The 12190-nt window shown below is 35.5% G+C and overlaps 1 protein-coding gene across 2 annotated transcripts in view; it reads right to left on the bottom strand.

Annotated features, from left to right (window-relative positions):
* Positions 1 to 12190, bottom strand: part of ORC5 (origin recognition complex subunit 5) — a 79785-nt gene that overhangs the window by 27685 nt on the left and 39910 nt on the right. For both annotated transcript variants that reach the window (XM_042915874.1, XM_042915864.1), the window contains exon 12: positions 7109 to 7219. In XM_042915874.1, coding sequence (XP_042771808.1) covers positions 7109 to 7219 — 111 coding nt within the window. The remainder of the gene's footprint in view (positions 1 to 7108; positions 7220 to 12190) is intronic.

Below are 12190 nucleotides of genomic sequence, written 5' to 3'. Positions count from 1 at the left end.
CAACTATAATATTATAAAATATGCAAACTAATTTTTTTAAGGTAAAGAAGTTTTCTAATTATAAGTAAAATCTATAAAATCAGTTTATTTGGTTAAAGTAGTTTCTGTTAAAAGTTTACAAAAATAGTTTGAAATATTGTATATAAAAGAGAGATGTAATAGTATAATCTACAATCACCAAGCATTTGATATATACCCATTTGACTTTTTAAGAGCCACCTAGTTTATAATAAGCCGAATATAATACACTGCTTATTTGTCCATAACAAGTTTCAAGTCTTAATTGGGATTGTTTGATACTAATAAACACAACTAATTGAGTCTAATTTACTTACAACTAAATTTAATTTGATATTAGCAAAATTTAATTATGACCAGGTATAAAACAATCATGTTCCACAACACTAAGTTCAAGGCATGTCAAAAGGAAAGATTCAACAAACACGTTTGTTAATTTTTTTTTTAATGTTTAGTTTTGAAAGAGAGAGAGAGAGGGAATGAACAAGCAGGGGAGGAGTAGAAAGAAAGGGAGACAGAGAATCTAAAGCAGGCTCCAGGCTCAACTGTCAGCACAGAGCCGGAAGCTGGGCTTGAACTCACAAGCAGTGAGATCATGACCTGAGCCAAAGTCAGAGGCTGAACCAACTGAGCCACCCAGACACCCCTAAAATTTTTATTTTTAAATGTTTTTGAAGTAAATAATATTAACAAAATCCCTTCTATACTTTAAAAAAGCAGGAAATTATACAAATTTACTGTACATCTACCTATATTTGAAGAAAAATGCCAAAAATCTGGCTTTGGTTGAATAAAGGTTAGCAGTCCTAACAAGTACAGCAAAAACATCTTCCAGCTATGATAAATTAGAGGTGAAGCCTCTGCTTCAGAAAACTCGCACAGGTAAAATAACTAAATTATCATTCTGCATTCTGACTGATAATTATCTGGAAATTATCAAAATTATTAGTTTAAATATATCCCGTAGAGCTTATAAACCACAACTAAATGAGTAGAAAGCATGAAGTTATCTAAATGCTACTGCAATTAATGCAATCTTTGTGGGGAAAGATCAAGTTGATTCATGACCAAAAAATTAAACTGATGTAGAAATATAGTCCAAATATATTCCAGTATATATAAGGCATCATGACATGAGTTCAAAAAGCAGAGAAAGTAGAAATGGAAATGTGTATTTTTTAAAAAAATATACCTGTATGTTATACTTTGCTCAAGATTTTTCTTTTTTATACTCTTAAAAATGATAATAAATTTATAAGGACATTAAAAAAAATTTTCTTTATTTATTTTTGAGACAGAGACAGAGCATGAGTAGGGGAGGGGCAGAGAGAGAGGGAGACATAGAATCTGAAGCAGGCTCCAGGCTCTGAGCTGTCAGCACAGAGCCCGACGCGGGGATCGAACTCACAGGCTGTGAGATCCTGACCTGAGCCAAAGTCAGGCGCCCAACCGACTGAGCCATCCAGGTGCCCCAATTTATAAGGACATTTTAATTTAATTTTTTCCTTATCAAATTATGCACACCTAAATAGGAAGCCATTCAGAAATTACATATTAATTACCAAAAAAAATCAATTTGTCAGTATGGCACATAGAACTATTATTTTTTAATTTTTTAATTTTTATTTTTTTTTAACGTTTATTCATTTTTGAGAGACAAAGCATGAGTAGGGGAAGGGCAAAGAGAAAGGGAGACATAGAATCAGGAGCAGGCTCCAGGCTCTGAGCTGTCAGCACAAAGCCTAATGCAGGGCTCGAACCCACGAAACAGGAGATCATGACCTGAGTAGAAGTCAGACACTTAACCGACTGAGCCACCCAGGTGCCCCTAGAACTATTTTTTAAAGGAACAATGTATGTTCCTTTTCATATCTTTCGGCTATTTCTTGACATTAATTTAGAGTGCACTGTTTCTTATAATATAGCAATATAATAATTATATTATTTTAAAACTCCTGAATTGTGGAATTACAGTGAACTATCTTTAAAAATAATTTTTCAAAATGCTAACTGATCAAATAAGATCAATGATAATATGTAATATATGTATAATTGAATGTCCTTAAATTTTTAAATATAACTTTCCTTTATAAAAGTCACTTTAAAAACCTATACCAATAATTTCAGAAATACACTCTTCAGCAAATTTATCCTCTGGGAAAAGAGAAGGCAATATGGCTTAATATTTTAAAATAAGTGATACACATGGCCACAATCTTAAAGAACTGTATTCCCACTATCTTCACCTAACTACAAGACTATGGAGGAGGTGGGCAAGGATGAGTAAGAGAAGACACAGAAATATCAAAAGTTTGAACAAGACGGTGCAAAAAATTTCCAAATTACCATTCTTCATCAAAGAAAAAGAAGATGAAGAAGCATAACTGGTTTTCATATGCTTCTGAAAAAAAGACAATTCAGTAGTATCTATTCTAAAGATAAGTGGTCTTCAATAACATATCTAATCAAATTAAAATTTGAAAGTAATACCTATAACCTTGACCACTTCCTGTATATAAATGGCATAGTTTATCCATTCTAGCCACACTGACAAAGAATGAAAACATCAGAATTAATGCTTTGCCATTCACAAAGCTCAGATACATATATAAGAGATATATTTGTTTTAGGTCAGTGAAAATTTTTTAAATGATCCACGTCCCTGACTACAAGATTATATTAAATTGCATAAGCCTAAACTTATTTGAAAGTCTCAGAAAAATTTAAAAACCATGTTTTGATTTGATCAATCTGAGCATTAATCTATTGTAAAATGTTGAATGTGGTAATATTATTTTACCTAGTTATGAGACTAAAAGATTAATGAATAGAATTTTGTCTAAAATTTGATAAAGAACATATTCAGAAGAATAACAATTACAGTACTACTATTACTAATCCCATTATGAATTTGATTATCATTCTTAACTGGAATTTTAACAACTTTAAAGATTCCTTAACCTACTATTTTTATAGCTTTTTTACAGATTAGATTTAACTGGACTTGAAATCTTGCAATGGAAATAAAATTTCACGTCAAGAAATCATGAACATATATGCCACATTTGACCAATTTTTTTTAACAGGAGTAGAATCAAGCCTCTCCTTTTTTTTAATTAATTTGTATTTATTTTTTTGACAGAGAGACAGAGAGAACAAGCATGGGAGGGGCAGAGAGAGGGAAACAAAGAATCCAAGGCAGGATCTGTGCTGACAGCACAGAGCCTGATGTGGGGCTCAAACCCACCAACTGTGAGATCATGACCTGAGCCGAACTTAGACCAACTGAGCCACCCAGGTGCCCCTTGATCAATTTATCATATGTAAAAAGTTATTAAATAATTATGTAACATGTAACAGCACATTACTATAAAATAAATCCTTAAAGGATACAGAATAAGGGAGTAGAAAAATAATACATTATCATCTCATATAGACACATTACAGCCAAAAGAAAATAACTTTCTTCTAAGTGGAAAATACTTATGCAACACAATTCTTTACCAATCTTTACATTTTCATGAACGTGTACACATATGTGCACACACACACACATATTTCATTATCCATCTTCAGGCAATTGTATTTTTGTTCAAATAAACCAGTTTTTGAAATTAACAGATTTCTCTAAACATGAAAGACTATATAAAGGAGTCAAAGCGGTTTTCCTAGTGCATCTTAAAGCTAGAATGCAGCAATATTGCCATCTAGTGTCCATATCAAGTAAGCAATGCCAATACAAATGTCCTATCTTTTTCATTTAGAAAATTAAACGTGCATAGGTAAACTGTGATTCCTATGGGCAAGAGCATAGTTGATGAATGAAAAGGAGAAAATACAAAAGGATCTGGGAATCCATGGGAAGGAAAAAAATAAGCATGTAGGAGAAATACCCTTTTTCTGAATGTGATTTCAGCCACATTTTGTTCTTAAACAGGGTTTGTATGTTACTTGACTTTCTTGGCTACTTCACTGACCAAGCAAATAGGGTTAGTTACATCTATCCATCTGTGTTCCCTCACCCTTTGTATCCCAAATGGGAATCACTGAGATCAAGTCCTAAATGAGCTGTCATCCAATGAACACAAATTCATTTAAAACCATGTTTTAAACATACAAAATTACCAGTTTGATTACTGCTAGTGAGAAAAAATAAAGAACAAGAATTTGTTTACGTGTTTAAGGTTGAAGATAAATTAACTTCCTTAAAAACAGAAAGATACATCTAGGCCTTAATTACATTAGACACTGTTGAAAGCATAAAAACTGGTGACACTGTTTACGATCAAAGCCTAAGAGTAGTAAATCTCTACATCAGCAACCTCCTGGTGCTTTGGACTGTCTATCCCTATAAACCTAGACATACTTCTGGGGACAAGCTGCATCTAAATCTGGATGCTGCCAGTGACTTGCTGTGTGATCTTGGGCAGATCTTTTAGGCATTCTGAGCTTCAGTTCCTTCTCCTTTATAACAATTAACTTAGCATGCGCAAGACTGCTCTACCAACGTAAGGTACGATACATAAGGCAGCAACAGCAAGGCACGATGTGTGGTGGTGGCAGAACTAGACTACTGGCTCCCAACTCCAGTGACTACTACCACTGCTACTATGCAGCACCATCCACTTTCAATGAAACCGATGCCACAGTTCACGAACGTGTCTAGCTTTTTCTTAGTCCCACACCTTTGCTCCTATCACCCCCCCCTTAAATCTCTAGTCTAACTGGATGCTACTCACTGGAAGTAAGATGTCCGCTTTCTCTCTTACTTTTTCTTTTTATTTATCTATTTTCTCATTTTTGTACAATAAACACCTATCACTTATGTAAACTAGAAATCCTTACAGAAAAAACAACCCTACTCGTTGCACACAGCCCAGCTCCATTTTGTGCCTTTTCTGTGAAGTGATCTTTCTCTCATCCTGCCCTATCCAAAAGTGATCTCTCTCTGCTCTAAAATTCTCAGTAGCACCATCTAGCATCCATTTAACAGTCTTATAGCATTATTGTTATGTACATGCTTTTTCCCTCCTAGAATAAATTACAAGTTCTCTGAAGGGGGAAAAAACCCCACTTATTATCTTTCTTTCCATTCCCCAACAAGGTAATTTTGGGGCATCTGTGAAGTACAATCACATGTGATGCAAATGCCTTCCTTTTCTGTTTAGAACTGTCTGCCTCACTTCTCTAGGCTTTGGTTCTCAAAGATCTATTCATTGTGTCATATTGAGAATATCATTTAACCTCTCTAAGGCTCAATTCCTTATAAAAAGTTCATAATACCTGTTTTCTGTTTCACAGTTATTGCAAGAGCAGAAACAAAACATAAATGTCATGTAGTGTATGTAGAAAGCTATTAACAAAATGCAAAGTCTGATTAAAAAGTAATTTCAGGGGTGCCTGGGTGGCTCAGTCGGTTAGGTGTCCGACTTTGGCTCAGGTCATGATCTCATGTTTCGTGAGTTCGAGCCCCACATCAGGCTCTGTGCTGACAGCTCAGAGCCTTGGGCCTGCTTCAAATTCTGTGTCTCCCTCTGTCTCCCTCTCCACTGCTTGTGCTCTCTCTCAAGAATAAATAAACATTAAAAAAAAGTTTAAAAAGTAATTTCAGGCAAAGTTTTTTAAAAATATATATGAAAAAAAATCCCTGTAATACAGATTAAAACTGAATTAGATTTTTAAAATTAACAGCATTAAGGCTACCAATCTAGCTAAGCTATTATTTACATAGCCTAATAACCAACTAGAATACCTTTCTTCAAGGACACAATAAATGTAGATAAGAATTTTCTATAAATTCTGACATACAAAAATTATCTAACTTCAGGGTGCAGAATGTCGAGAACATATCTGTTTTTGGTTCTCAAAGTCTTCTTTAAATGAAAACTTGAAAGTTACCACCATCCGTAACATAAATGTTATTATGTTACATATTTTTTAACCTAAATATACATAAAACAAAATGCTCATTGCAAAATCTGAGGTGAGTGCTTTTCATTAATATTAGTCACATCATTCATTTATCTTCTAGTCATTCATACCATGTGGTAAGAATTGTTTTTATGTGCCAATTAAGAAATCTATTGTGACCATATTTTTAATAGGTTTTTCTTAAAATGTCAACTGAAATAAAAACCTTAATGACTGTTTTGTTTAAAAAAAAAAAAGTCATATTTCATATTTTTATGCTACTGCTGCCATCTAGTGAAAATTCTGAGAATTTAACCATTCTGGGAAGTTATTTTTTTTAAATCATACTGTGGGAGCACGTGGGTGGCTCAGCTCAGGTCACAATCTCATGGTTCATGAGATCGAGCCCCCACACCATGATCTGTGCTGAAACACCGAGCCTCCTGGGATTCTCTCTCTCCTCTCTCTGCCCACCCCTGCTCATGCTCGCACTCGTTCTCTCTCAAAATAAGCATTTTTTTTTAAATCATTCTGTCAATTTATAAGATATATATATGAGGAATAAGGATATCATAGATTACTTTCTTATAAATAAGTTTTTAAACATTTTGTCTTCATTAGATTATATTTCTACATTATAATTCTTCAATTTAATCATGAAGCCACTTATTTATTTAATCAGCAAGATAATTATAATCATTTAATTTAAAAATTCCTTTACTGAGGGGAGTCTGGGTGGCTCAGTCAGTTAAGCATTCAGTTCTTGATTTCGGCTCAGGTTATGGTCTCCCGGTTCGTGAGTTCGAGCCCCACATCAGGGCTGTTAGCACAGAGCCTGCTTGAGATTCTCTTTTCCCAAACTCTCTGCCCCTCCCCCGCTTGCTATTTACTAAAAAATAAACACTAAAAAAATTCCTTTATCGAAAAAAGAAAACATCCAAAAATATCAAGTTGTTTTTGTCATCAAGTTATACCTATAAATAGAAGCATATTCAGGGATATCCTCAAAGATGCTGTATTTGGAATTTTCAAGTACTTACCAAGAACAAAGTTCATTCCACAGTTAAAACGGTAACATATCCTGACTAAAAATCTAAATGCTTGGAACTATACCAACTATACTACCAGAAGAATTCCATAAAAATGAAGATGACAGATAATAACCTATCAGTAAGCTTACCTGGGAAAAGATGTTTGCTGTTGGAGCAACCCTGCTATCCACGATACTATACAATATTGCTAATAACCTGTCAAGTGGAAATGGTTTTGGACCGAGAAGATGATTGCTTGTCTGTAACAACAAAAGAACACGGATTTTATTTTTACAGCAGTACACTTTCTGTACTACAAATTCCTTGTAACAAAACATGTATATTGTTCCCCAAAGACCCTAACAATTCTAACTTCCAGTCTCTACCTTAAAACCTTAGCTGATACGATCATGAATTTTTTGAACATTTCCTTCAAGTTTTTCTGACTTAACATAAACAGATATTAAAACAACTGACAATTCATTCATCTCAGTCCTGAACATCCTGAATATCACACCTATTTTGCTGCTGTAATTAGATGTTCAGTGAGTTAGCCAAGTCATTTGTCAAAACAGTGCATATCCAAAACCAGGGTCTAGGTCCTAACTCCTAGATAGAACTTACTCCTTACTGCTCATTATTCACTCTTCTGTGTTCCATCACCAGGAAAATACATTTGTTCCACATTAGTAATTCTAAAAAGATCAGTTATAGTAAATACTAGCTTAGAAAACTTATAAAATATTTTGTAATTTGTGAATACGCTGTCAGCCTGAAACACAAAATTTAAAAACTGAAAAATTATAAAACGTTCATACTTGTGTACAAAGTCACATGATACAATTACTTGTTATTAGAAAACTGAAGTGCTCAGGGCACCTGGGTGGCTCAGTTGGTTGAGAGTCTGACTTTGGCTCAAGGTCATGATCTCCTGGTTCACAAGTTCAAGCTCCACATAGGGTTCTGTGCTAAAAGCTCAGAGCCTGGAACCTACTTCGGATTCTGTGTCTCCCTCTCTCTCTCTGCCCCTCCCCCGCTCATTCTCTCTCTCTCTCTCTCTCTCTCTCTCTCCCCCAAATAAACATGAAAAAAAAAGAAAACCGAAGTACTCAAGGTCCACTCGGTAAGATAATTTTAGTAGCACTGTTAGAATTTAAGTACTCTATATTAAGCAATGGCAAATAAATGGAAATCTTCACTTACATGCAAGAGAATAACTATTTCTTTAAAGAAGAAAAAAGAAGAATGTCTAAAGAAAAATGCCTACACAGAATTACAAAACGTTTACCTCAGCTATTTATATCTAAAAAATAGTTCAGAAATCATTTTCCAGGTCTTAAACTTTATATCCTTTCTCATCAAACACTTCAAACCCTTAGAAAAAATACAGAGGCTGATATAACAAATAACAATGTACCCAGTACCCAATTTTATCAAACCCTGACATTATGCAGTATGTGCAAAGAAATAAAACATCAGATCACATTATAGATAAATTGAAGCTCCCTTACACCCCTCTCACATCTCATTTTCTCCCTAGAAGGAGCCACTATCCAGAATTTGTTTTTACCACTTTCATTACAGGTTTTATACCAGTACTACATATGTATTCATAAATAATAATATATAGCATTATCTGCAACATCTAATCTCATATAAATGATACTATTTTGGACTATCACTCTGCCATGTTGCTTTTTTCCTTCAACATGTTTTTGAGATTTATCCATATTGATACATGCATCTCTAATCCCATAAAAAAATTGTTTTAATGTTTATTTATTTTTGAGAAAGAGAGAGAGAGCGCGAGCAGTCAAGGGGCCAAGAGACAGGGAGACACAGAATATGAAGCAGGCTCTAGGCTCTGAGCTATCAGCAGAGCCCAACGCAGGGCTTGAACTCACGAACTGGGAGATCATGACCTGAGCCAAAGTCAGACGCTCAACCAACTGAGCCACCCAGGCGCCCTACTTTAATCCCATTTACAAACTGCCCTACAGAATGCCATCAGTATCTACTTCTAAAAATTCATCACTATCATTCATCACAAAAGATACTGTGATGGACAATCCTGTACATTTCCCCTTGTGTACATGTGTGAGTTTCGCTAAATGGGATTGCTAAGTTAAAGGAGAGGGCACAGACAATGCTGTGTGCTCACCCACACTTTGTTCTTGGGCACATGGGAAGACTACATTTCTCAGTATCTCCTGCAGTTGGATGAATACATGTGACTGTGATGTAACCTACTTCCAAATCTGGCCTTTCAAACCTTTAATCTTCTTTTAATCCTTTAATCTTCTTACCCTTCAGTGGCAACTTTGGAAATCACCATGTTTCACTTGGCATCACTATAAAACAGGGCCACCCAACTCATACTCAGTTGTGTCATGAACAACATATAAACCTTTGTTATGTGAAGTCAACTGAGGGTTTGGAGATTTGTTTTTGTACAACAGCATACCCTGGTCTATCCTGACAAATATAAAGTACATTCACGTATTAACTTTAATTATCGCCAACCTACAGAATATGCAGGATCATATTCTTCTACATTACCAGCAACATTTGAAAGCATCACTTTTTTTTTTTTTAGTTTTGCCAATCCGAGAACATGAAACATCAGCTATGGTTTACAGTCTCATCTCTCTCACTAGTGAATGAGACTGATAATCATGTCAGGTTTGTTAGACATTCAAGTTCCTTTTTGTATCATTTACCCACTTATCAATTGGATTTTTGCCTTTTTCTTACGGGTTTGTATAGTAAGTCTTTAAAAAAAATCTAGATACTAATCATTTGTCAGTTGTATGACAGTGGTTAACATGGTGGGCTTTGGAGTCAGAAAGTCCTGGAAGCGCATGCTAGTTCTACCACTTAACTACATAACTTTGTGCCAGTTATTGAATTAATTTTTCTTTAATAGTTACTCAGTTTCCTCACCTAGAAAATGAAGACAATCACAGTAACCACATGCAACAAGTCACTCTGAGAACTAAAATAAGATCAAACACAGAGCTTCACAGTATTTGGCTTATAAATGCTCAACAGCTTTTAATATAATCATCATGATATAGATATACTTGTTTCTGTGTTCTTTTTCTTTTCTAGATAACTGCCCTGAAAACAGGAAATGTTTTATTCACCTTTTTATCCCTAGCACTTGGGATAGTTAAATAAATGAACAGATAAATGGACAATGAATAAATAAATGAAATGATGTTCAAGGAAAGAAAGAAAAAAATTAAGGTAAATGCTGAGATATCTAAATGGAATTGGTGTCCCTGTCCTCATTAACACTTAGAAATGACTTGAGGTTAGTTCCTAAATTCCAGAAGTGTTAGAATCACGTGGGAGGCAATTCGGCCTAAGAATCGCATTATGAAAACCTACTTCTCTGATTTTCACTTTTTAAATTTTCTGATTAGAAAACACATATCCAATTTAAAATTAAAGTGTTCTAGTGGCATGCAAGCCATATAATTTATCTTCCTCACTGAACTGGTTTTGTGTGCTATAAATGCAAGGTGGCTTCCTATCTAGAGGGGAAGACGAAGTCTGAGAAATGCCTATAAATTCACTATAGAGCTCAAGAAGGAAGGCCTGTAAGAACAGAAAAATCAAACAAGGAAATCAAATCAATTTTTGAGGCGTTAAATGGCATCAAATTTGGTGTCAAGTTACATAAAGAAAAGTAGAGACAGAAAGTTAGGGTTATGGATATCTATACCAGAAAAATTAAAACTAGAAACAATTCAAAGAGGAGGAATGGGACTATGGATGAGGAGAGCGGAAAAACCGTTGCTTTTCTATGTAAACCAACTGGCAAGTAATCTGATATCACGTGTATGCATTAGTTGAATTAAAAACTAAAATCTTAAAAAACCAGTGTCAACTGAGTATACACAGAAAGAATTACACAATTGAAGATCTGTAATATTTTCAAAACAACTGTTACAATAATTATTCACGTGGTTTGCTTTTTAAGGTTTGATGCCCTGATTAGATTGAGAGCTTCAGGAGGGCACAGACAATGGCTGTTCTGCTCTCCGCAATATCCATAGCATCCAGCAGAGTGCTCGGCATAAAATAAGCATTCAATCAAGATTTCAGGAGGAGAGGGAACAAAAATATAAACTAAAAACTGTACAGTTTCAGTTAAGCTCAGATTTTTAAAACGACATGAACCAAAGACAAAAGAGGCTATTATAAAATTCAAGTCAGTAAGAAGAACTAGAGTTCAGGGGTGCCTAAGGGGCTCAGTCAGTTGAGCATCTGATTCTTGATTTCGGCTCAGGTCATGATCTCATGGTTAGTGGGTTCAGGCCCTGTGTTGGGCTCTGTGCTGATGGTATGGAGCCTGCTTGGGATTCTCTCTCTCTCCCCCCACTCTCTCTGCCCCTCCCCCACTCGTGCTCACTTGCTCACTCTCTCTCAGAAGAAATAAATGGAAGAGGAGGAGGAGGAGGAGGAGGAGGAGGAGGAGGAGGAAGAGGAAAACAACAACAACAACTACTACTGCTAGAACTAGAGTTCCTTTATAGCTAGAGACATTTTCAGGAGGCCTCTGCTCACACAGTTCCCTCCGTCAAGACTGTCCTTCTCACGGACTTGCACAAATCCACTCATTCCACAGGGGCGGTCTAAGTGCTAGCTCTTCACAGTCCTCACTGATGACCAGCACGCATACATCTTCCACTTCAAAATTTTTAAATGGTTTTCTAAGTCTAAAGAATAGGCCTAAAATTCTCAGTCTTGTATTCATTCTTCAATTTTCTTCATTTGTAAACACCCAGCAAATAACCACCAAGTCCTGAGATACAGAAATGAAGAGATAAGATTCCTTCCCTTAAGCTTAAGGAACTGGTGACTGACAAAATTCCTCCATAATCTGGCCTCAAATGACTTGTCTGAAATTCACTGGACACTTCAGCCAATTACATTTCATTATTTCTTTTATACCCTACATTTTTTACCTCTGCTTCTTCGCTCCAGTCATTTCCTCAAGTGGCATGGCCTCCTCTCCCATCTTTGCACATCCAATCCTCACCATTCTTGAGCACCCATTCATATGTAAGGCCTACCACAAATCCTTCCCTGACCACCCCAGCTGTAAGTACTCTCTCCTATCAATCCTTTATGACCTAAAGTAACCACACACATAAGAAAGAGGGTACAAAATCAACAATATGCCTATAGTGGAAAACCCAATCAGAGATGTCTCAGTGAAG

Source organism: Panthera leo, chromosome A2 (genome assembly GCF_018350215.1).
Source record: "Panthera leo isolate Ple1 chromosome A2, P.leo_Ple1_pat1.1, whole genome shotgun sequence".
NCBI classification, from domain to species: domain Eukaryota; kingdom Metazoa; phylum Chordata; class Mammalia; order Carnivora; family Felidae; genus Panthera; species Panthera leo.
Note: the sequence above shows the minus strand (reverse complement) of the source record. Positions and strands in the feature narration are given on the sequence as shown.